Source organism: Pundamilia nyererei, unplaced genomic scaffold, assembly GCF_000239375.1.
Source record: "Pundamilia nyererei isolate P.nyererei 1_Seehausen unplaced genomic scaffold, PunNye1.0 scaffold00007, whole genome shotgun sequence".
Taxonomy (NCBI): Eukaryota; Metazoa; Chordata; class Actinopteri; order Cichliformes; family Cichlidae; genus Pundamilia; species Pundamilia nyererei.
In genome coordinates, this window is record NW_005187408.1 from 4,433,560 (window position 1) to 4,460,143 (window position 26,584).

The 26,584-nt window shown below is 41.0% G+C and overlaps 2 protein-coding genes across 3 annotated transcripts in view; both read right to left on the bottom strand.

The window, feature by feature from the left end:
* The window catches only part of cunh8orf34 (chromosome unknown C8orf34 homolog), a 70,530-nt gene extending 51,057 nt beyond the window's left edge, over positions 1–19,473 (bottom strand). Inside the window, exons 1-6 of the mRNA XM_005722588.1 lie at positions 19,086–19,473; positions 4,205–4,349; positions 3,780–3,911; positions 1,767–1,886; positions 1,499–1,527; positions 470–633 (exon numbers count right to left, since the gene is read on the bottom strand). Coding sequence (XP_005722645.1) covers positions 470–633; positions 1,499–1,527; positions 1,767–1,886; positions 3,780–3,911; positions 4,205–4,349; positions 19,086–19,154 — 659 coding nt within the window. The 5' untranslated portion in view covers positions 19,155–19,473. The remainder of the gene's footprint in view (positions 1–469; positions 634–1,498; positions 1,528–1,766; positions 1,887–3,779; positions 3,912–4,204; positions 4,350–19,085) is intronic.
* A 313-nt stretch (positions 19,474–19,786) lies between these two features.
* prex2 (phosphatidylinositol-3,4,5-trisphosphate-dependent Rac exchange factor 2) overlaps positions 19,787–26,584 on the bottom strand; it is a 94,575-nt gene continuing 87,777 nt past the window's right edge. For both annotated transcript variants that reach the window (XM_005722586.2, XM_013915662.1), the window contains exons 40-41: positions 22,737–22,804; positions 19,787–20,834 (exon numbers count right to left, since the gene is read on the bottom strand). In XM_005722586.2, coding sequence (XP_005722643.1) covers positions 20,789–20,834; positions 22,737–22,804 — 114 coding nt within the window. In that variant the 3' untranslated portion in view covers positions 19,787–20,788. The remainder of the gene's footprint in view (positions 20,835–22,736; positions 22,805–26,584) is intronic.

Below are 26,584 nucleotides of genomic sequence, written 5' to 3' on the forward strand. Positions count from 1 at the left end.
ACACACACACACACACACACACACACACACACACACACACACACACACACACAGGGCAATAGTCCACTTGACTTGGAACTTAAAGAGTTTTTTTAAAGATGACAAATGATTTGACAATGCAACGCACGACACAGTTATACTGTAATAAACGGGCCATTTTTAAAATAACAAGCAGAAAATTTCTTGGCCTTGAGGACACAGAAATGAGGTTAGCTTTAATTTGAAATTGGGTTGAAGCAGTATCATGGCAAGCATGTTTGATCGCGCCTTTGAAATGGGATTATCAAACCCATTCAGATGGGCATTCCTCAGGCAGCCAGAGTTAGAAGTCTACCTCCTCCTATTTAAAGAGCCAACAAGAGCTTTGTGAAGTTTCTGCAGTTTTAAACTTTTTGCATTAAGTGACTCAGATGCACACATACACTCATATAGATGACGTCACAAATATACTATATTCCCAATCACTAACCTCCCAGCAGGGCTGCTGTCTCCACTCCAACATACTTCAGTTTTAGACCGAGGGACGGGAGGGTGCAGCATTTCCGCAGCCAGCGGGTCTGCGTCATCTTCGTCCCGACCAACCCACTCCCCCACCACCCGAGGGCGCAGAACTGCGTTATATCCCACCAAGTTCTAAAACAGAAATGCATATTAAAACAGCAGGAAGTAGCAGACAGAAAGGGAAAGATTAAAATGAAAAGAAGCAGAGGTAGAAGTGAGAGGAGTCAGAGAACTGCTATGAATCTCTATCTTAACACTGTGTACTTTTAATTCAAAAAGAAACCCTCAATTATAATAATAATGGAGTTTTTTTTAAATAATAAAGTTCAGAAAAAGAGCAGAGTGTTGTCTGATATCTGCCTCCCAAGCAGCCTCTGTACACATTTGCACGATTCAGTGAGCAAAAAGCAAAAATACTTATCCTCATCTTTCACAAAATCCAGAAGGAATTCTATTGTCTCTGCACGATCTCAGCAGGTATTTAGTATTCATTCCCTGTTCTGTTCCACAGAAAAGAGGGAAAATCTCTGGACTATAAGCCAAGGATGTTGGACATGGTGCGCTGAGCAAAAAGTAAATTCCCTGTCAAAACATATGCTGTATTTCTCATCCAGAGCCAACATTTTCAAAATCGATCTGTGCATCTCCAACCTGAGCAGCCGCTGCACTATTGTGCCGGGAGGGAATTTGGGCCAGGCGAGGACAAAGGCAGAGCGCAGACAAAGCTTTGCGAGTAAGATCCACAACGAAGGGGCAAGGGAGAGGGAGATGGAGGACATGCTTTACTGAAGTATCACTCTCGAATATCAATCCCGTGAGATAGCAGTTCATCATCAGAAAAAGATGATGTCTGTGCTGCTCTGTTGAGCAAGTGAAAGTTAAGAAATCTGGCTCTTTTATTTGATGTAGCATGAGTAATTCAGCAGGGGTGATGAGAGGAAGACCAAACTAGTGTCAATATAGGAGTGTTTTATTTTCCCGGCTAGTTAATATCTACCTGGTCAAGCTCATCAGAGATGGCGATGCCTGAGGAAAGAAGAAAATGGTTTAAAGCACAGAAGCATCTAATACGGTTTTACATCCCAGCTTAGGCTGCTTCTAAGCTTAGTGGTGAGCCTGTAAGATAAGCTGCTCTATCCGGTTCCTTCTCGGGATTAACAGTGACATTTACAGAAAGGTCTAGACTTTAGTTCTATATGTTAAGATGTATTAAACGCTGCTGAGTATGATGTAAGCATGCATTCCGCTGAGTTGCAGCCACTCACTGCGCGACAGGCTTTCCAGGGCCTTGCCGAGCTTCTTGCTCTCCTGCAAAATGTGGTTGAGCTCATCAAAGTCCCTGCTCTCCCTCCAGTCCCAGGGCGGGTACTCGATTGACCGAGGCACTGGACATCACAGAAGCAAACATGCAATTTACGTCAGCGCATCCGAAAGCATCGCAGATCCACTTTGTGTGAGTATTATGAAATGGATGAGAACTGACCCTATGAAATGTCCAAATAACCATACTACAATCTGCAAACACCCCTGCTTGACTTTCTATTTGCCCAAACACGACTTTGTGAATTACTGCAGGATGAAGTGAAATGGAAACTTTGGCAGAAAAGTCACAGAGTGGCTTCCAGAGGCAGAGAGCTGACTGGACTGAGGCCAGGGGACAGTGTCTGTCAGTCTCTTTGATTAACAAAATAACTTAAACAGGAGCAGGAAATGACCCACATATGTTACTGATGTCCTGCTCGCGTCCCCTAGCAGCGCTCCAAAGCTTTTGGCGGTCTCACTCAGACATGCAAGGAGCAATATTGTTTTATAGAGGACGGATTACTCGTTCATCCATATCAAACGTTCTTATGCTCAAACACAGCTGGACGGAAAATCAACATCAAGTAACAGTGAAGACGTGCCAAAAATGTGCCGGTTATCTACCAGCCTTCAGTCTCTGAAAACACACTGAAAACTATAGAGAGGAATTTGGATTAAACTTGATGCATGTTTGAATGAAACTAATATGTCCTGACAGGTGCAGAAAGTGAGTGGTCTGTTTCCCCACAAATAAACTCGAGGGCGAATATTTGTCAGCGCTGCAGCTACAATCTGCCTTCCCCTACACTTGTTCGCTCTGACTAAGCTGCTTGGCATTCTAACAACTGTAAACACACAGCAAATTCATCTGCCAAATACAGACATGAGGGGGGGGGGAATCATTACTTCCGGCAACGAGTGTCATTCTCTCCTATGCGTGGCTCTGTGTGATGGTGCTGCCCCAGCAAAGGGCTACGCTGCATCTTAATAGCTTAGATTAGGGGTTAAGAATTCAATTCTCTTTGGATCTGCCCATTAAACTATCAGTCAGGCACAAGTGAGGCCAAACCCTTTGCCAAAAAGTGCACAGAAAAGGAAGAGGGATTCATTTTGATCAGCGTGTGAGTGGACCTTTAGTATGTTTTTGACAGCTGTTGTGCCGGCTTCCTGCATACAAACTGTGCAATAATGATGAGAGACAGTTCTTTTGATTTCAATTTTTCATAAGCTGTGCATGCCAAAACACCTATGCATGTATTTTTAATGTGATTTGACGTTAAATCTAGCTTTGAAAGCTTCTTCCTCTGAAGGGGGCAACAGGAATGCTGCTAACACACCAAACCTCGATGCCGATGCACAGTTCTCCCGTTCACTCGTCCTCTTTTATGGACTTCACGAGGTTCTCGTGACACCCTCATCCTCTTGACTGTGAGCAATGCTCCTAACATAGTCTAAAATAGACTCGGTCTGGCAATGACAGAGCACAGCGTTACATTATTGAAGAAGTCTGTGGCGCCGCTTGATACCCATTTGACCTATTCTTATTGCCTCAATTGCCATACTTCATTCTAACACCACAGCTAAAATTAACCCAGGAAAATCATTTTCATATATTCTGCATGAACCCAAGAAATCTGTGAAGAATCCCTCTTTAGAGTGCGTAGAAGTGCACGGCTGTAAGTAAGTGTAGGCTATAATGGGTGGTCCTTAATAATGAACTCGTCTGCAGGGCTCGGCTGGAAGGAGGACACTGGACTATACAGTGTGACTAACTTTAATTAGACATAATTATATCAAATTTAAAATGGAGATTAAAGTCAATGGAGCGTGTAATTGGGAAACAACCGATATCAACAGGTATCAAAACAGTGCTGCTTCACATTTAAAAATGGATTATGTGTGTCCGGGTGTGCCTGTGTAAGTAACACAACCAGGAAAAATTTAAGAAGTAAAGATTAAATAAAAATTAAACTTACGGGATTTGGATTCTGGTGAAGGCGGAGAGATACTTGAAACAGCAAGGTCGCTCTTTGATTTTTTTGGCTTCTTTGGGTGAATTTGCCACGGCTTTTCATAGTTGATGTAATCCCTCCGAGTGTTTTTGTTTTCTGTCAGGAAAGAGTCTGAATTTATGTTCAGCATATCATAGGACTATTTATGATGAACTGGGGGTACTATGTGCAAAGGCAAATACTTTGTTCTTCTTGTGTGTGTCTACTGCAACCATAAATGACAGCAAAGCACAGGAGACATTTATGCTAAAATGAATCAAGGGCAAATATATTAAACTCTTTTTTTTTTTTTGCGGGGTAGACAGGGAGTTTTGTTCGTCCAGGTCCGAGAGAAAGGCAGGGGACATGCAGCATATGTATAATGTGTTTGCATGTGTGTGTGCACCAACCTGGGGAGCTCTGTGCCCAAAGTGCAGCAGAACCTGAGAAAGCTCTGTGTAGCTTGCCAGGGCTGTCTTGCTTGGTCTGCAGGTGATCAATGAGAAAAGGGATTGGATGGTCTGGAGTCTCAGTTATCAATTTGGTCATCAACTCCTAGAGAAGAGGGCAAAGCAGAGAGCCATTAGAGCAAAAGTGGCACTGCAACAAGAGTGAGAGAGCAGGTCCGAGCAAGCGGAGTATCGGCCATGCTGATGCTGAGAAACACAATCAATCCCTAGAAGCATCCCAGGAGTTTTTTGGAGTTGAAATCACTCAAAGCAAGTGTGCGCGTCGAGCAAGTGGAGATTTATACCAAGCCCGGTATCACAGTCTTTAAATAATAAAAGATGGTACTAGTTTTTCCTTACAGACATGGAGCAGTTCCCTTCCGTGTCTATTAGTAAAACATGTCTGCAAGCTTGTTAAAAATCAGATGAGGCAAATAAGTATACAAGTAAATAAACACTGCAGGAATCAAGGGTGTTCTTCAGCAGCCTTTTCGCTGAGTAACATTTGAAATATGAAGGGCAATTTTTAAAAAATGCTCTAGAATACCAGAGAAAGCAAAAAGAGGGCGCAAGTTTTTCTCCAGCATCACATCTGGTGATTTTCCAAAGTTTGCAGCCTGAAAGTGTTATTCTGACCACGTGCATTTGCACAGTTGAGAAGGTGTTGAGCAATCGTTGTGTTAGTATTGTGTATAATACACTTTCAGCAGGCCCACAGTGACATACGGGACTTTTCAAGGTATTTTGAGGGTTAGATTTCATTTTACTGACTTAGTAGTCTGCCAATAACTCAGTATATATTTGTAATCTCTGATAAGTATGAGAAGGTGGCCCCTTCCTTTCTTTTTGAGCTGCATTTGACAATGGTACACAGACTAATAGAAATGTTTAAAGTATGACTAGCGAATATAGCACCACGGAGACCTGACTCAGTGCTGCACAAAGCTCCACGGATATGATGATGGCAGCCAGTTATAAAATTCAATATATCACCCATGCCTAGATAGTTTTGACACTTAGAAAGGAACTTGGCATTGGCAGTCTGACAAATATAAGATGCACAACCCTGTGAATGTCACAAAAGTGCACAACTCCTAGTTGTGCTCCTGACTTGGTGCACTGCAGGCTCTTCCAATCAGTTTGACACCGAAACAATTATTTACTCACAGCTTAAGTTAAAAATGGAAACCGCACGGACACAAGTGGCGTGCACAAGACTTCCGCGGATGGTTGTTCACGTAGAAAGAGCGCCCAGATATTACATGTAAGCATAAGGATAAACTCACATTTTTGACTAAGGACATTTCGAGAAAAAAGCAGCAGAAAATAAAGAAGTGTACCTCAGAAAAAAAAGAGAGAAAAACACACTGGTGGGAGTCACAGTAACAGGTGCTGAGGGTGGAGGCCATATCTCACTCTGCATGCTAATTTCAAATCCTTCAAACGCATGATGGGAACTGCTTCAAACGAACGATCATGTTCAAACTAATCACGTCCTACCCGTTTACAACACATTCCCTCCTTGTACACACACACTGACAAAAAAACACAACAACAGAAAAATATTAACACTGCCCAAAACACTTCTTAATACACTAGCTACGATACAAATGCAAGCGCAGAAGTGGGTTTTATTTTTCTTCACCTACAGAAAACCACAGAGCGAAACTCTTATATCACAGCTATAGGGAATAGCAGTCCCTTTGAAGATGATGGGTGCAGTGAAATGAGCATATGTCTGCTCCTGTCAGTATATTTGTGTGTGCCACTGCGATACGGTATGAGAACGAACTCTGTTTGACCAGTTTAAGCCAGTCAGAGCAGAGCTCAGGCTGACTTCAGGATGACTACTGCAGTGAAGCAGAGAAGCCATTAGTGGACTGCAGTGAATTGGCAGTAATGTATGGATAAAATGAGTGCGTCGGTGTGTATGTGTGTGTTTAAGTATTTGTGATAGGATACACTGTAGAGTTGCATACCTAGCAGAATTGTATTTTCCTACGCTTTGATGGCTGGTATGCATTTGCCAATATGAGTTTATTTGTATATGTGCGTGTTGTTGTTTTTTTAAGAGGTAGAGACAGGATAAAGAGAGCCTGCCTGTGTGTGTATTACAGCTGGCTAGTCTTGGCTGCACTATGTGTGCTCAGAAAGCTAATCAGGTAATTGGTCAGGGGGACATTCCTGCTCTGCCCCAGTGTCTACAGCAGCTCTGACAGGAAACAGCATGTGAATGGATAAACAGGGCGCATGCTGAAATGACTCTCTGTAAAGGCCTAACAACACAGGCAACTCACGCCACTGTTTGCAGGAGTAGCACCACATGAGAGAATAGCGCACCGAGAGTTTAGCAAAGCAGCGCTCCTCACCATAGTCTAACAAAAAAACCTCTAAAAGTGGCACATGGCAAAAGTTGTAATTACTGCTTAGTAGTTCCTGTGGGTAATTTAACTAACTTACCAACAGGAGGTCTATTACTGAAGGTTGTAATTTGGAAGCAAATGATGAGAACTCTGTTAAGTGCCCCAAGTGTTCATTTCTTTTTGCAGGGAAGGGGTAAAGGCAAGACGGTTCTTAGTGGGATGTGCGTTCACAGGGATGCACAGACAAGAGAAGGAAGCGATGATGCAAAGAAAGAAAAGATCCCATAGCTTGCAGCTACATGTGCATTCTGCACACGTCTGTACTGTACAGCACTCTTGTGTCAACGTGTATTGATTGCACGCACTACAGAGTGTTCTGCTTCCAGCATGACACATGGCTGTTTAATGAGCTAAAGCACCTCTTCGTCCTTTACCATCTACAATGACAATTGTAATAAGGCAAAACCTCACACTGTAAGCAGCAGATCCCACTAAATCTGCACGGTGGATATGCAAGCATTTGCATTGCTCACGTATGCAGCGGAGCAAAGTAACCGTGTCTGACACTTTCACGTTCTATGGTAATGAGCTGCTTTAAATAACACCAGTCTTGTTTTGATAAGCACATGCTGTTAGACGGGTAATCACATTTCCTTCGACAGGAACCACAATAAGATGTAGACTCAAATTTGGGTCAACATTTTTCGGTGCAAGCTGACTTTAATACTATTTGGTTTGGACTTACTTGCACCAGCAGAACATCATCCTTAACGTATGGTTTTATATGTGTGAGAGAGATTTAAAGAGTGCCCGAGAGTTACGGTCTGTGAAGCGGTGATCTCTAAGCAGCCCAACAGGTGGCGGAAGCAACTGAGACAGTGGAGACTCAGTTCGTATCTGTGCAAATGCGTCGTTTGGCGGGATATCTGCGTGCCCCAGGCAGTTTCATTCGGTCACAGTAATTGACAAGCTGTCAGCCAGCCAAGAGACACCCATGTCCTTGGAAGCTCTCGAGGACTCCCTCCGGGGACAATAGCAGTCATGATACGCTCACTGATGCCTGATACCCCACAACTTAAACAAACTCCCTGAATTAAAACTGGAAAGAAGTCAAAAATAAGACAGGAGGGCAAAGAGAAAGTTCTGGAGGTCGTGCACGAGTAGCAGGCTGAGACAGTTTTGACGGTGGCATTGAAAGAGGACAGGAAGAGAGAACTCTACCAGGGTGGTGGGTAAGGACAAATCTTCAAACTCTGGTGACACAGAGTATCCACCCTGCTCAAGTGTCGGTTGCAGTATAATAAATTTTGCCAGTCCCAAGGAGTTCATTTCCATTTGTTACCTTGGACACTTGGATAATGATTTCTCTTGTGCAAATCAAAGACGGAATCGCAAAGAACACGGACAAGAATAAAAAAGCCGACAGAGCCAACGCTGCTTCACAAGCTCTGTGATTTAAGCGACTTTGCCTAAGCTTTAGTTCTTTTTTGTCAACCTGTGAGCTGATGAATTTCCTCCTCAGCCATTGTAGACTCCTGGTGGACTATTTGAGCTATGGATTTATGGATGCGAGGAGACACTGAGCCTGCAGCACACAACACTTACTCTGCATGAGTCGGCTTTCTGTGATGTCTGTGTTCCAAAGAGGAAGTATATCTATTCACATATCTACTGAGACAAGCGCAGTGTGTCTGTATTGCAAGTATGAGGGTAGACATAAGAGGATTTCAGCAGTATAGAGCACATTTACACATTTTATTTCAGGCTTGCTTGAATAAAATCAGTGTCACCTTCAGCATGTTCTGGACTTGCAGAAACAGCTCCTCCAATACTCCCTGGAGGGCTTCCTATCCCTGTCACCTATAGAAGAGGCCAATGGCTGCCAATGATTTACTTATTCTTTCTGTTAATAAAATATGTCAATGCAAAGTCATATCACAGGTTACTTAAGGTGACATGTGAGTGTCTTTATAGTTCAGAGCCAACGTAGGTGAAGACACGCAGAGGGAGAGCAAGAGATGTGCCGGTGGAAGACATCCAAACCCTGAATAAGCAGGAAGGCAAGAGCAGAAGAGATCATGTGGAAGAGGAGACTACAGGAGAGGCAATGTCACCTGGCCAGACTGGCACCAGCAGATAAAACTGCTCTCGTCTTCCTCGCTGATATGCACCCTTCACTTGCTTTGTCCTTGCGGAGTATTTGCTGATTATGTTTGACCGGTTTGACTGTAGGGCGCTGTTGGATTGACAAAATTTGCCAAAGCAATTTTCAATCAAACATCTTCCAGTATCACATCTTTCCCCTTTCCATTTGCATTTGTTTCTCCTACAGTTTAATTTGTGCCATTTACTGTTCTCTGTCACTTCTGCACTTCTGCAACTAGGGAGAGCAATTATTATCACCCTCTATTTATTTCCGTATGGTTTCCGATACTGTTGGATTAATAACAATAAAATAATCGTGTAAATGCTAATTTACTTATCATCTTTTTGGTAATTATCTGTGGTGCTTGCTGTGTTCCACAGGAACAGATTTATTCACAACATTCATACGCGACTTAACCTGTTCAAAACCTACATGACGATCTTTCTGCTGCACAGCAATCAAGTAATTAAAATAGAAAACGAAACGCACAGAGGCCTTGCTATGACTATCACTGCATTCAATGTATTTTGTGTTCTATATGAGAAACACTTTTTCTTCACAAAGCTCTTCTTTGCAAACTTCTTGGGTATCTTTTGTATATCTTTTTAACTACACATCAACTTCACACAGTCACAAGACTACCTAGCATTTGAAAAATCAGAAAAACGGAATTTTATTTACTACGCTCACCGAACACTTTATTAGGGACACTTTGCCCCATATTGCCCACACTATTACACCACCACCATGTGCCTAAACTCGTAAGAAAAGCCAGGATGGACTCGTGCTTTGATTTTGGTTAGACAAGCTTCTATCAGCTGAATGCTGCAGCAGAATCTTCTATTGTTCAAAAGTTTTGGTGAGCTCTTGTGTCAGTTTTTCGACACAGTGTGGACCTCTGCTGCTGTAGCCCATCTGTTTCATTCAGAGATGATCTTCTCTGTTGCTTTCCTATCACCTCGAACCAGTCTGGCCATTTTTGGTTGATCTCTGGCATCAACACGCCATTTTCACTCAAAGAACTGCTGTTCTTTAAGTATCGTCCCAAGTTTGCCACTTTTTTATCGCCATCACTCAAGGATCTCATCCACGAGCCAGCTCTACGTCAACAGTGTGTAGATTATCCTCTTCAAAATAACATACTGTGTAGCACAATACAATTGGGGACAACTAATACTAGTTAGAGCTAAAGTTGGGAAGACACAGAATGAGCACTGTGGATTGTTTCCGCCATCATTTACATTAAAGCTGAGCTGGAAAGGTAATGGACAAACAGCCAAATGAACTTTGTCTTTGCAACCTTTAAAAACACACACATTATAGAAATACATACAGTATGAGCACTGATAGTGTCTGCACACTGTACACACATGGTCATTAGTCACCAGCTGAACAAACAGAGGGCAACTGTCAAGGCTCTTTGTATCACATGATCAGCTCTCCTACACCACCAGCATGACTATCAGCTTCACACATCAGTAAGCCCCCAGGATCAGCGGGCTGGAAATGGACGTGATATCTTTATTAGCATGCACCAGAGCCACTGTACTCTCTCTCTCTCTCCTGATTGTTTCCTGTCTTCTTACAAATACAAGGATACTCCTTCCCCCTGCCTAACACTGCACGCTTTAAGTCTTCCTCATTTTGGACTTCAATCATCGTGTCCCTGCTCGATCTTCCAGATACCACAGAAATGCTTTACCTTCCCTCTTTGTCCCCATCCTGCACTCCCTCAGGACCAACCTGGCCTTGGGCCGTGTGTTGAGCCGCCTGTCTCGCGGTAATTACTCTAACTGTGCCTGAGGGGAAGCCGTGTTAACCCGTGCATGACCACACATCTGTCACACCAAGTTACCAAACTCAAGACCATCACAGAGTTTGAAGAAAAAGATAACGTCTAATTGATACGGATGCTGCAGCACTTTCTCTGGCACATTATGATGCAATTTAACCAATCCTAACCTTCTCTCCCCTGAATTTTGATGCTGTTCATTTGTAAATGAATCACTTACCCTACCAGCCAGACATCAAAAGGGAAAAAAGGCTTTGTTTCAATTTTCTCACGGTGTCGTAATAAATTACCAAAGGAAATCATTTTATTCCTAATTGACAGGTATTTACCAAGCCTACACATTTGCTTAAAATGATTCAAAGTGAGCAGATCTGTGTCTGCATGCTGTAATAACCCACCAACATGTGTGCATACAAATGGCTGAAACTACAACCAAAAGAGCAAGCGTAGAAAACCCGAAGCTATACTTAGTCATGAAGATGTAAGGTAACGAGCTTATCTGGATTTATGATCAAAGCGACTCACTTCTCATACTGGACCGTATGCAATATAATATACAGAGTGTTTTTGATAATTAATGCTAAATATTTAGTAATGCCCACTGTTGCATCACCAGTCTTTAGGATGATCATTCATTAATTTTTGCTTCAGGTCAGTTTGGCTAAGTGACAGACGGAGAGGTTTCAATGAAGTTACAGAAATCCAAAATAAAGAGAAGAAAAGGAGTTAAATTGGATCACTTTCCAGCAGGAAACACAAGGAAATAAGATAAAATTCATCTTTTAAGCTATGTGTTTTCTTTAAAGTTACACCCTTTGTAATTAATGATACATTTTTGTCGATGTTCTTGTTTATTCGACCTAGATGAAACAACACTGTAATGGATGAAGTAACATTTATGTTTTGTAGTACATTTTCAATATGTCACACTGGCCTATTTTACAAGTGCTCGTTAAATGGCCGTAACGCTGTTATCATTTGTGCTAGAGATGAAATGCAAACAGCTTTGGAAAGAATAGAAGAAATTTGCTGTAAAAAAGTCAGCTCCACCTGGATTTTACCATGAGCTCGTCACATGATCTGACTCCTCGACAGTTTTAATCTAAGGAGAAAATTAAAATTGTCCCTGAAAGATGAGAATTATTTTGTAATTTTACAGCCAAAATTACAAAACACATCCAGGTGACCTGTATGATACTTGGATGATAAAGGATTAAGGAGTCTAGTCAGATTCTCTGAGCACCAAAAGTCCTTTTGAATTTTTCTTCACAAATTTGCTTAACCGCATGACGTTCTCGCTCAAAGTGATTAGAAAAGGAGGTAGGAGGTCATTTTTTGGATTATTTGACGGTACCCTCTCCCTCCTGTCTGCCACATCCTGATCAGTCTCCCCCCCCGCCCCCCAAACACCTGTTCCCTATTTGCCAATTACTCACCCATCTCCCATCAGTGAGCTGCTCACTGCAGGATGTGCTGTTCCTGTATGTTCCCTGTCAGATCGTCTTACTTTCACCATGTCAAGATTTCCAGGCATTTCTTAGTTTTTCTTGTTTTCTAGTGTTCTTGTTATTTCTCATGTTTAGTCATTGATTTTCTTGTGTATGACCTTTTTGGGCTGTTTTATGGATTTGCCTTTTGCCTGCTCCCTACTTGGACTGTTTACTTTGCTGCCTTCCTTGTTCCTATGATCACTGCTTATTTTTGACTAAAAATATAGACTTTGGACATTTACTAAGCCTCCCCTGTGTTCTCTGTTCAAGTCCTTTCCTCTCTCGTTGTTACATTGCAGAAAATACTGACCTTATTTCCTGTTGAAAGGGAAAAAATAAGTTGAAAGAAAAGAAATCAGACAGCAATCCAAGTTCAAAGAATATCAATTATATTAAATCCTGATCTGACTGACCTATGATACACATTCCTAAAAAATAAGACTAATGTTCTTCTATGTTCTAATTTATAGTTAATTTAATGATTTTACAAAATATACTGTTAATGGCATTTTCTAATCATTTGAATGACAGCTTGCAGTCTTACAAGAAATGGATGCAGGCAGAAACATGGATATCAGCATAGAGAGTGAAGGTGAGACAAAGGTTCTACCTCTGTAGGACGGATGCTGTTTGGTTATGAAAAGTATGACATGGACCAGAAAACTGTACTTTGCAAATTATGACTTACGTCAACTCAAATACCAAGTAGTCCCACATGCATTAAACTGTGATGCACTGTGTTTTCCGACACCTTTCTAACCAATTTGAGCTAAAGTAGTTCATCTGTTGCATTGAACCACTCAGCCTTAGCCTTTGGTCCCCACATGCATCAACGAGTCTTGGCCATCCATCACTGCTCCGTCCTTGGACCAGTTTAAGATACAGACCACCGGAGACCAGGAACACCCCACAAGAGCTGCAGTTTTGAAGATACCCTGATCCATTCATCTAGTCATTGCAATTTGGCCCTTGTCAAACAAATCTTTATGCTTGCCTATTTTTTATTTTTTTGCTTTTAACACATCGACTTTGAGGATAAAGAGGTTTGGGTTACATCTCACAGTCCTAGTTCCATTGTAAAGTCAAATGCTCAAAGTAATTAAGATCAAGCAATGTAAATTAATATTGTAATTTATCAAATTTTATGTGACTTTTTGACTTTTTGACTGATGGCTCTCAATTAACATGAATCAATTCAATATTTTAGGTCTTTAACTATTAAGCATTTTATTAAGTCTTATTTCAGAGTATTTGTTTGTATTGTGTGAATTTGCACTGTTTCATTGTTTCAGTGTCTAAAGTGGGCGCGACAGGACTCCAGGTTTGTAGTGGCTCAATTTTGGACAATAACATAAATAATATGCTCTAAAGTGTCCAGCACTTTAATTTACCTGCAATTAAGCAGAACATTTAACATGTTATAACAGTAATTATCTACCTGAGTTCTGCCATTTGGTTTTCCTATACAGTGTAGATAATCTTGAAATGGAAAGAAATCACAGTAAATGCAGGTCTGACACAGTGAACACATATTTATTAAGTTTAGGTGTGTGTTTATGGCCAACAAGAAATATTAAAGTTTCACTGAGACAGAAAGATGAGGGATGTTGGTAATAATGTTGGTGAAAATAAGCTGCAAAACACTCAATCACACAGAGTCCAGTAAATTATCTCCAAAGGAAGTGGATCAATAGGTCAGGTGGTGTGTGTGTCTGTGCATATACGTGTTTCCCAGCCCTACCTGACCTCTTAACAGCACTGCAGGGCTGGACTTCTTAAACCCTGGACACAGCACATTAGCAGAACTACACAGCTGAGCAAGTTGGAGTGGAGCTTTTCTACGTGAACGGACAAACAGTTCACTCAGAGAAATCTTGAGGGAGAAGCAAAGTCATTTAACTTCACTCGAAGCAGAAACACCAATAAGTAGAAACTGAGCAGCCTACTCGTTTAAATTCCTGCACCTCGACCCAAAGCATTGGCTCAAACAAAGTGCAAATTCAGTACGGGTGTTCTTTTTTCCCCAGTCATCGATTTCAAATCTGTCATTCTCACTGTGTAGAACTAATTGAACCTGATCTTCTTTTTTTTTTAAGGCATATGAATGATGAACGCAATACATACACAAACTTCAAAGAAATTATATGCATTCGTGTTGCACCGATATTTTAGAAGCAACAGTATTTTCCATTTGCAAGTTTCTAAACACTGTTGTGAACAACCCAGACCTGTTCTATTTAATTAAATATGTATGTAAATCACACTAAATACAGTCTACATCATAAGTGAACTTCATTAATGTCGCCGAGCAATCACAGCAGCCTCTAAACTATAACAAATACTCAATTCATGTCAAACCTGTATTCAAGCTATTAAAGTCACAAAGGAGAAAAAGTCAGACCCCAATTGCTTCACAGAGCAGGGCTGTATTTCAACATCTGACTGTTACACCAGTTTCCAGTTCAATGCTGTGACATTTTTTTGATCCAGGCAACATTTACATGATCCATCAGTTCACAGTTCCAACAGAACCATTATATCGGCTAAGACATGATTGACAGATCACAGCGGGGAGGAATATGAGAGCGGCTTTTTTACACCGTCTGCTGATAAAGGCAAAGAATGCACCATTTTACACCAACTGTGTTACACGAGTTTAAATGTCAGAAGCTTGCAGGTAGATCCTGCAGATCCTCCTCCGATAAAGCAAAGATTAAAGAATTAGACCCATTATTTCATTCAATTAATGAGTCCTGTGTGTTGACAAATGTCAGGAAAGGGGGGCTTTTATAGTTTTAAAAAGTGGCATTTACAATGGAGTATCATACCGAGTATAGCAACGAAACCTGAGCATGTGACCTTCAGCTTGCTTTAATGCCTAACACTGACTGGGATTTGTCACATTGCAGTGAAACTGCTAAGGCATTGGAAAAGGGCAGGTGTTTGAAAAGAATATCAATTTACCAAAACACTTTACAATACGTTAGAGAGCAATTACTTCAGTTATTATGAGAGGCTGCTTCACTGTTTTGGAAGAATATTATGTCTGTGTTGACTCAGCTTGCTATCTCTGCAAAGCAACCATTTCATTAGTGGGGTGGGGTGGGAGATCGATTCTCTGGCAAATCATAAGCTGCGTCTCATCAGGGCGAGTAAATGAACCCTCGCTTCTACTCACACTGTTTAAGACTGCAGCTGGGTATGAGGAAGGAGTGATGGCGCTTTGCCTTAGGAGGAAAAAAATTAAGCTGAAGTTGGATTTTTATGCAACATGAAAGCCAAGGGTAGATTGGTACAGATCGGAGAGTTCAAGGAGGGAGGGAGGACTTAAGCATACATAGCCAATATTGTAAGAGGACTCTTAATGGAGACAAAGGACGTCTTTTATTTCCATAACAAACTTGTACACTTGCGTTCGGAAAGGCTCTTCAATAAATATATTTAGGAGATCCTTCAGCAAACAAAGGGCGGCCTTTACTATGAAGAGTTATGTAAAAGCTGAAGGAGACAAACCATTTATATTTTCTGTACGAATTAGATCGTTCGCTAAAGAAAGTCTCTACAGAGTACTACCGCTACACAGAATTTCTGCACTAATGAGCTAAAAGACTCCTGGGAATGCAAGTGTTTAAGTTCAATCATCATTAATTTAGTGGTGTTGTGACGGTTATGCTGCGTTTGGACTTTTTTTGTGTGGATGTGTGATCCACTTTCCACTGTTTGTGTATCTGAGAACAGTGTTGAAGTTTAGCTAGCAACGAGCCACCACAACAGAGATTAATTACCTGTGGCTAGTATTCAAGTATTCATCAGTGTTCCTGTGACAGTGCAGTGAAATGAATACCATGTTTTTAAGCTTGCTATCTCGTCATAGTCAAGGGCCCGAGTGCAGAAGACTGCAGTTCCTTTAGTGGCCCTTTGAGGCTGGTTCCACAAGCAAGTCAGCCACGTTAAACCTCACCGAGGAAAGAAACCACTTTAAAGCCCGCTACAATTTTTTGCTACTTCTCATCAACTCAAAGAACTAGATCTCTCAGTCGTGTTTGTGGTGTCGGTGCCTTTTCAAAGTACATTCTCTCTCCAAACTGTCCCATTCTGTTGCTTGATCACTAAGCCTGCTAGCATTTTATGTCATTAGGAGATGTCTGTTTATGTGCACTGCACCCATAGAATTCCTCTTGCTTTGCTAATGTAGCCTGACAGCTCGTACTGATAACTGTCCCCTTCACCTTCAAAACAGGGTCCCACAAACCAACAGGTGATATCACAGTGGTTACATCCAAATGAGCATAGTTCAAAAACAATAAAAACTAACCTCATAGCCAGCAACATGTAGCTTGAGAACCTGGTTAGTGGTTTTACACTCAATGCCCACTTTGTTAGTCACACCTGTTAAACTTCTTATTAACGCTTTAATTGGCCAATCACACGTCACCAACTAAGTGCATTTAATCATGTAGACATGGCTGAGGCGACCTGCTGAAGTTCAAACTGAGCATCAGAATGGGGAAGAAAAGTGATTTGAATGTGACATGTTTATTGGTGCCAGACATAGTGGTCTACTTCAGAAACTCTGGATCTACTGCACAACATATTGAACCTTGTGGCAGATGGGTTACAGCAGCAGAAGACCACACCACGCGACACTCCTGTCAGCTGAAAATAGCAAACTGAGGTCGCTATTTGAAAGGATGAAGCCATCCTGCCTTGTTTCAAAGGCATAGACCGGTGTAATGGTGTAGGGGATATTTTGTTGACACACTTTGTACCAATTGAGCATCATTTAAACACCACAGCCTACATGAGGATGGTTAGTGAGCATGTCCATCCCTTCATAACTACAGTGTACCCATCTTAAATAATAATAGTGTCCAATGACTGTAGCTCTATGATACTTTAATATATTTTTGTACAAAACTATTTATGGAGATTAAAAAAGAAAGAGTAAAATGGCAACCTTACAGCTGGCAGTATTAGAGAATAAAACCTCTATTATATAGTGTGGTAGTGTAATATCTTTCACAGTAAGAGTGCTGCAGATTATAGAATGCATATTATAAAAGCAGCACTTTGATGTAGGCAATTCTAGCTGGCAGCACATTATTGTAATTTAACAGGGCAAGTTTTAAAGTGTTTGTGATCACGATGGCTTCCTGTTTATAATAAATCTCTGTAATACAAGAACATTATACTGTAATAGTATCACTACATTTTGTTTTTGTAGTTCACTTTGCCATAACTGTCCACACCGTGCTCATGTAGTACCTTAATTACAAGTACATTTATAAATTCATTTTACCTGTAGGTGTTGTATTGTTTGGATATCAAGCTTCCAGCGAGCCCCTTTTTTGGTCTGAGCAGCACAGAACAGCTGTATCATTCCTTCACCTGTATCAATGTTCTACATCTGATCCAAAAAAAAGAAAAAAAAAAAAAGAAAAGAAATTACAGCGAGAATTCAAACCTCTCTTCAGGACTTGTCCAATAAAATAAAAAAAAGAACTTGTTTCTTCACAACTGAAAGCACACGGATGGATTTTCTTTAGGACAACAATGAAATGGTCAAGGGTTTTCAAGCGCAGCAGCAGGATAGCAGCTACATCATTTTTCTCATGAGGAGAGCGACAGAGCCAGGAGAGTTTTCAATATCCTCCTCTTACTACACCACTTTCTCCCTCCTGGCAGTTTCCCCAGCAAATCTACACGACACAATGCAGCCTCACAACACGCCATTCGCAGCCTATTTGCTGTGAACACCTCGCCAATGATCCCCGTCTCTGTAACTCAGAATAACAAGTCTGTTTGATAACTTTGGGAGACAACTCTGGATGTGAATGGCTCACTATAAAGTCTCGTCACAGATGTTTGCAACAAATGCATTTTTGATCAGCGCGCCGAGCACTTCCTTGGCTTTAATCGCCTTCAATCGTCACATGAAGGAAACACAATTTAATTGAGCACGGAGCAAGGAATGAAAAAGAAATCACAGACAGGCGGCAGGGACGGGTGGGGAGGGGGGGACAGGTGGAAGAGGAAGATGGAGGGAGCAAAGACAAACAATCAGAGACTACAGAGGCCTTTCAACTGAGCGGTTTTGAGCCTGGTAGGAAGATTTTCTCTCTTCTACGCTGGTGAAATGCATGTTAGGCTTGATTCACTGTCCACGGTGCTGAAACAAGCCACAGCAGCTCCTGTAATCCATGCACTTCAAGCTCTGTGCGTTTGCCGCTTCCACACATGCAGCTGGGGAAAAGTGAAGCGTCAGCACATTTGTGAAGCACACGTATAGAGTCAGTTCACGTATACAGCCATCCCTCTGTATCCTTGCCTTCTTCTCATGGTGATAAGTGATTCTTGAAATCAGACTTCTGCACCTCAGAGAAAAGCTACTTCTAATAAATCTGATTATGTCTCACACCCGTGCAGACCTGCTTTCAGCAATTAATCCAGGAGCAAACAAGGGATGAAGTCATGCTTTTCCTAACCCCCTGGGTTTCTTACTGTAGCTCTAACCCCCGATGAAGAACACACAGACGGTTTCAGTGACAAACACACAGCGAGGGTGGCTGTGTCCTCTGTAGCACAACGTATAGTAAAAGCTAAGCCTACTGTGTCCAGTCTGAATTACAACTGGCTTCCCCCAACTTCACCAAACTGTAAAAGGCACAGAGAGGATGCTACAGCCCAGTCTTCTTAAATGCAAATCACCAGCAGAAGGATGTAAGCTTGGAGATGTGAGGGCAGACAGAGCAGCCGATATTGCTTTATAGGGTTTGCAGTGTCGTTTAAAGGGAAGCGCAGGGGGAAGACATCGGCTGTAGAAGTGCAAGAAAATAAATGTTTTTATTTGAAACCAGCCCTTCTGATTTAAACTATACGACGCATAAGTAATAATGCAGTAATAAGACAGTGACAGTTCACGCAAACGCGCGCTCGCCATTTGGCACAAACTATAAATTAAAGCGAATAACGCAGTCCGGTGCACAGCAGTGGTGGTCCTTTAAACCGGCTGCCAATAACTTCGGAGTTGGATGCACATTCGTACACTCACCTCAAACAAGGGTCCGATTTTATTCTTCTCCAGATACGACTGAATTCTTGACTGTTGAAGAGACGCCATGGAGAAACTGTTGTGTTGAGCTTTTAGCGGGATGAAATCATGAGGTGAGCCGCTGTCATTCGTCCTTCAGGAGACGTCTCGGCGAATTGAAATGTAGAAAATGTGCACCGAGCCACGTTAAGTTCAGGCAGGTTTGCGTCAAGTGCGGAGCGGGTGACTCTGAGTCCGGCTCATCCTGGAGGAGAGTCAGCCCGGGACCTTCCCCAGCTTGTCGCCTTACTGACTCTGTGGCTGTAGCTTCCCCGCATGAGCCAATGCCACAGCGGCTCTGTGACAGGGATTACAAATCTTCCGCTTACTGGCTGCCAGTTTTAACCGCGCCACGGCCACTCCCACTTATACACCGGGCACTGCCTAGCACTATCTTTAACGAGACTGTGGTGTGTGCGTGCGCGCGCTTCAGCATGATAATTGGGCAACAAAGTCGTGCACTGACCAGTTACTGCGCATTCTGCTAATTACCACAAGGAAACAAGCGCACTTCTCTCCTCGTAGCTTTAATTAGACCACATTACCTGCACACTGATAAGTAAAACTGCATGCACACCTAAATAAAGAGTTGTGGAAAGGCGGGTACCTTCTACACCAACCACAACCAACATGGCCGGTGGGAAAATGGTCATTTTCAGGAGTAAATCAACTACAGAAGTGTCCCCTGTAATCAGCTTTAATGTACATTTTACAAACTGTATACATGGCAGGATTATTATTATTATTTTGTAGGATTTTGAAGGGAATATGCAGAAAAACCCCAATCATCTTCATTTTTACATTGATCATACAGAGGCATACGGTCTATGTAGGAAACATCACCCTTTGCATAGTAGCAAGCTAGTCATCCACTCTACAATGATAGCATGTTTTAATCCTGAGTATTGTCAATATATATATAAAAATATAGGAACACAGAATATAGCTCCTAACTGTATGCTGTTTTATGTTAATACTGATAAAAATCACTGAAAAATCTTCATGTGCATGCCTAACAATCTGAACCCAGTGAGACAGTATGACTCTATCAACACTTTCCCCCCTTGTTTTTCTTTCTTTTTGCTAAATGCTGTGCATATTAACAAGTGAATAAACATCTTTTCAAGAAACACACACACACACACACACACACACAGTCATATGATTAAACAGCATGGAACTGACAAAGCACTGAAGTCAGAGCTGAACAGAAGCTGACAAATTACTGGCTAATTTGAACAAATACTGTGCCAAATTACATCCAGTATCCTTCTAATCATTTATTTCATATGCAAATAAAGCTAATACCATGAAATGCAAATGTCCCTCATAAAAACAAGAAGAATAACATGCAGACACTTAACTGATGGGATTAATTTTGTTCATTCATTAAGCTAATTTCGCTCCCTTCGCTCTGACACATTGTCTTGTCAGATGCATCACAGAATAAAAAGAAAATCAACAATATGTATCAAATACAACAGTGAAAAATGTAAAGTATTAAAACACAATCTAAGGTTTAGAAATTCTATTTACACTTTAGGCAGCTACTCTGGACATGTAAAATGAACCCAATAACTCTCTTTAATTAGATTAAACTATTGGTGGAGGGAAAGCGTTGCTGACTCAAAAGATCCTCAAGACCTCTTCCTGGATGCGATGCATTATGGATCACCATCTGGGGGTGGAGGCTGGCACAGCTTGTACAACCTGATCAGAGAAACACATATGCAACATGACGCTTAATTACATTCAACCAAAGCGATGATTCTTCAGGCTTCAGGTCTTTGTTTGGAGTTACCGGATATGAGGATGCGTACTGGAAGCATGCAGTAATAGCTCTGTATTACCAAGTAAAACAATATTAAATATGCAAAGAGAGTAAAAAACAAGCAAACAACTTGTACGTACTAAAACTATGCACAGCATCTTTGTTACACTTGATAAGTCTGCCCTCTATACATCGTAATGTATAATATAAAGTGCTCATGTATAAGTCCATGAGCTGTTAAATCCGTATTCATTTGTTAAATTATTAAATGTAAAAAGTGTCCTAATAGTTTCCATACTTCTCCCAGTCAAAGCATGGTTTCTTCTGCCACCTTGGTGAACAGAAACATTGCTGAAGCAACACTTTGATTTGCTCTTGTCCGTGATAGGTCACTTGTAATCCAAGATCAAACCCGAGCAGCATGAGATATGATGAATTTGTTGGAGTGGACCCCTCTATTCTTCAGGTCTCAACATTTTAAAAACGCCTGAAGGAGGTCAGGGACAGCGGAGCACGGGAACCTGGCCGTCTTGTTTGCACTTCTTTGTTTTGCCTCTAACAAAAAGTTGCTTGTTGATTGTGTAGGTGTGCACTGTGTTCCCAATCTAAATGGTGGTATCAAGAAAACTCTTTGCCAAGTGAGAATATGAGAAGCATTTGCGCTCATCTCTTCTCTGGATTCTTTTTTATTTATTTTTTTAATAACAAATGCATTAATATTTTACACTTCACATCTGCATCTCCTGAAAGATCATTTCTGCACAGTGGAAAAACGCGGTCTCGTTATATTTTCCACAACATCACGTGAGTAAGAGACCCCTCCATCTACAGATCAGCAGGAATGAGAGTCCATCTTGTAAAGACCCTCAGAGGATACAGACATATCCCACAGTTGTGGCAGCTACTTATGCTGCAACACTTATGACATAAGCCTGCAGGGAGTGCAGTAATTTTGCTGCATGACCACAATGTCTCAGTGTCTCAACACTAATCATCCGGCCACTAAATTTTATTTGTCAATTTCACTAAAAGGTTCAAAAGGGCTGCCTCTCACACAAAACCTATATGCCATAGCCAAATGGCTAGAGCAGTCTTTGCCCTCCTGTTAAAGCTACTGAGCAACAGGAATCTTTCTGCTAATATCCCTAAAATGACCATTTGGTTCCAGACCTGTTGAAAAAGCACAGGCAGAGATCTATAGCACTACAGTACATGTCCTTCTGCTTAATTCTTCTCAGCTACTCAGATGGATGTTATGGAGGCACTTTTTCATGCTGAACAACATCTTGCTGGGTCTTGCTGTTTAAAAGCACTCCAAAAAGCATCTTTTTTGGCCAATGTTATGTGCATAAATAAATAGTTTATTTTCTTACATAGCTTCCATGTCAGTTTCCTCATTAAATTATTGGATTTAATCATAGACTGTATATAAAAGACATACATAATTTTTTGGTGTAAAATGTGAAGCCAATGAGGAAGTGGCTTGACGCTTGATTTGCATTTTTTTTCCCACCATTTTTTACAAAAAAGATAACATAAGAATAACAGAGGCTCCTTTGCTATGCAGTCTAGTTAGTTAGCAGTAGCTAATCAGCTCTACTCTGTGCTGCAAATATAGTCATGTCTGGTTAATAAATACAGGAAACCCAGAGCTTCAAACTAATGGTCAACATCCTGTGGTTAAATTCATCTTTTATGCCGTCCATGAAAAGAAGTGCGAAGAAAGATCCATAACATGAAGTTTGGAAAAATCCTAAAAAGAGTGGCCTCAAAAACAAGAAAAGCTAATGACCTTTAACTAATGTTGCCAAATGTAAAACGAGTGGTGCCTGTAGCTTTACCTTGGGACGGATGACGGCGTGCGATCCCTCACTCCCAGGTTCTTGGCAGAATTTTGAACTCTTGCCCCCTAAAAGACAAAATAATAATAATAATAATTGAGGACAAGGACATAAATCCAAAAGCAACAGCCACAAACAGAAGCTGAATGAAACACCACAGAGAGAAGAGCTTAAACAAAGCTTAGACAATAAGCCGAAGAACATTTCTGCCCTCTGGGGGTTGAAGTTCTTTTTCCTAAAGCTACAAAATATATGGTTTGTCAGCTCTTAGTCATAATAAATGCTGAGCAATATCATTCAAACCGTCTACAATCTGACATCTCATGTGCTGTTCTTTCAATAATAGCTTATTGATGTTTATTTAATCAGGAGCACTGTGAAGTTTTGAGTCAGTGTTGACTTTAGTGGAATAGCTCTTCATGGATCTCTGGTTTCCCCTTCTCATCTTTGAACAGATTTATTTATGGTCATAAATTCAAAAACACAAGAAGCTCATATTTCATCTCTCCAGTGATAGTTTTTAATTAACAACATGAGGATCTCCAGCCTTGAATGACTTTCAGCTGTCTGCAGGGGAGAAATTACAGGTTCTTTTCTAAATATCGTATGTTATGAAGCATATGAGGTGCACGGTGCATGTATAGAGTCTAAATTTAAGCTGCTGCTGCTGCCAGTGTGTAGCTCTTCTTTGTTTCTGTGTAGGCAAAGGAACAATGCGGATTAGTCTTTGTAAGGAATTGTAAACCAGTAGTAAGGAATCTGGAAGATGAATAGGGTGTCTGCCTGTGTGTGTTACAGAGTTTGATTATGCCCAGTCAGGAGTATGTCTGCTCTTTGCTAATGTTCCTTTAGTCTGCTGGCTGTGCGCAGAGTCGGCAGATAAATGACTGTAGGGGGGCAGGAAGCAACTTAGGCTTTCAATTTAGAGGCACGAACACCTGCGCTCACAAACACACCATCTCTACATCTGCGCCGCATGCAAGTAAGCAAAAAAACCACATAATCAAATCTTTTTTTCTTTTTTTTTTAAAGAGGTCATCAGAGGATCTGCATCTGCTCTTTGAGCAGAGAGAGAGCAAGCGGCCAAAAGTGCATTAGCCGACCTCTCAGTTACAACTCTGCCGTGCCCCATCTTACCGTCTGTTTCGAGTTACAGCCAGATAACAGGATAGCATCAGCAATTACTCGATGCCTATCACGGCCATCCATTCTGATGCCTCCAGACAGAGATGAACCCTAATGTCCCTGAAGGACACAGCATACAGAGACGACACCAAAACTATATTAAAAGCAAATTAAATAAGTGGAATTTTGTTTACATGACTCTGAAATTATCCGAGGACTTTTACAGACCAACATAATGAATGTATACTCTCAAAGGATGGTTCTGGAGACGATAAAAACAAAGCGAAGAGAACTTTAAACCACAAATCTGTGAAACTTTCAGAATCTTATTAGGTTCCAACAGGATATTACACTTCTTGTTTTTACCTACTTCACAAGTAAGTAAAAAGTACAGGCATCTACATCCACAGCTACTCTCTCCATCCACTTTATTAGGTACACCTATTCAACTGTTCGTTAAACACACAATCTAAATTCCAATCATGGCAATAGGCTATCAAAACCAATATGTTGGTAACAATAGGTTTGTCCTATCTATTGCTAAAGCCCCACAAACACTTAGTAAATGTTAAAGTTTAGGCTTTCTGGAATATCTTCTTCGCATCATTTATTATCACATTTTCTAATAAATAATCTTCAATTTTACGCCAATCTATACTACAGTTATTAAGATATTGTAGTCTGGGCCACAGTGGTGGAAAAGCAGGCAGATTCTGCCATCAATAAAGCAGCCAGCATGTAATTATCACAGGCTCAAATACATATAATGCTAAAGAATATAAGATTAAATATGGTTGTCCAGGAAACAGAGTTCAAATAGTGCATGCACAGTCCTTCGGTGGTTTATAATGAGCATCAGTTCGCTCACGCATGCAAAGTGCTGCCTGTAATCAGTAGAAATGTTTTCATTTTTCACATGTTGACTCTCTTTATGTACTGTGTCAGCTTCTAAAAATGGGAGACGTAATATTTGCCCCCAGCTTTAATTGAAAGTAAAATTAATTATGATGAGTATTTGTCAGCATTTTCAATCTGGTTTAAAAAGCAACGCTTACTTCTCCGCAAAATTAACTTCTTATAGATTTTTTAAAAACTTGAAAGGGACTAGATTTTTCTTTTTTCATGAGTTCATAAGGCCAATGCTATAAGTTATTCTTTACCTTTAGTATAAAGCTGTACACTGTTTGTATACAGAGCAAATATTGGATGTATTTGATGCAATTTGGGCAAAGCAGGTCTACTCTCAGCGTGATTTGTAAACCTCCACGCAGCATTCTCATTCTGAATTACGTTGTCTGGGCTTGATGGATGAATCCTGCTGGGACTGGATTCTGTGCTGATAACCTTTTTTTGTGAGCAACCGTGACTCTACAGCGAGAAAGAAGATGTGTCATTCAAATCCTGTGTGATATTCATATTCACCAAATTCATCAGCTGATGTCTGAGAGCAAGGGTAGACACACACACACACACACACACACACACAAACACACACAATGCAGCTCAGATTCCCCAAAGCTCTCTATCTGGGCTGAACCACATCTCCTCAGTGTCTGTCCAGGTTAACAATGATACAAGGCAAGAGAAAATGTCTCACTACAGAATAAGGTTTACTTGTAGTAATCTAAATAATAAATCCCCATGCCTGCACTTTTCAGAACGGATGTAAAATATCCTCAAATCACAGCCTTCGCAACGAGGTTCCAAATGTTTGCCAGCTGCACACTACACAACTCAAGGTCACACGATGCACAAAGTTGCATCCTGCTGGCTGCCTTCCCATTTCTCTGAGAGGAGAAATTAAATGCCTCTTGTCCTGCAGGATCTGAGCCTACTGGGCAACCTCTCCTCTCAGTGAAAATAGCAATGAAACCACAACTGACACAACTTTCAAAGAGAGTTTGAGATGTGGTCATGGTTAGAGCCTTTAAAAAACAATAAATAAATAAAAATGAGGTGATAATGTGTATATACTGAAAGACTAATAGGAATTTCTTCCTTTGACTCCTAATGCATATGCAGATAAACAAACAAGCCCCAGACTTTCAACGAGTCTGCTGAGTTTCTCATTACTCTCTCATTTGGTCCGATTCATATTCTGGTAGCAGCGAATGCATATCTGATCAGTTTGAAATCAGGTTTGGGGGGTGGAAGAGAGAAAGAGGCAAAACAAATTATAATGTAGACAGGAGCTAATGATTTTTCATGTGGACAGCAGCTAATATTTCTTTCATTACCCAAAAGCATACTTACTGCCGGTTCCCTTTAAAAATATCATTATTACTGAAGTAATAGACTCTGTGAGAAATATTGACCAAAGAAGTTAAAATGGCACAACTCTTTCTATTCCACTCGACGAAGCGTGCGGTCTATGTGATGACTTCAGATGCAGAAACTGTTCTGTGAGTTGAGACACAAATTTTCTCAGAGTGTGAAAATGTCAGTAGACACAGCAGCAGCATCAGGATGCTGTGATGAAATTTAACAAAAGAGGCCAAAGTACATTCCAGGTGTGGAAATCAGAGTAAGTCATTCAAAGATACCTTCATGATGCTGTTCTTTTAGTCATCTAAGACAATATCTGTCTATGTGGGGAAGAAAAACTACCCGTCAGAAGGAAAGACGGAAGAATTATGCATTTCTCCTCTGCAATGTATTGTGTGTGTGTGTGTGTGTGTGTGTGTGTGTGTGTGTGTGTGTGTGTGTGTGTGTGTGTGTGTGTG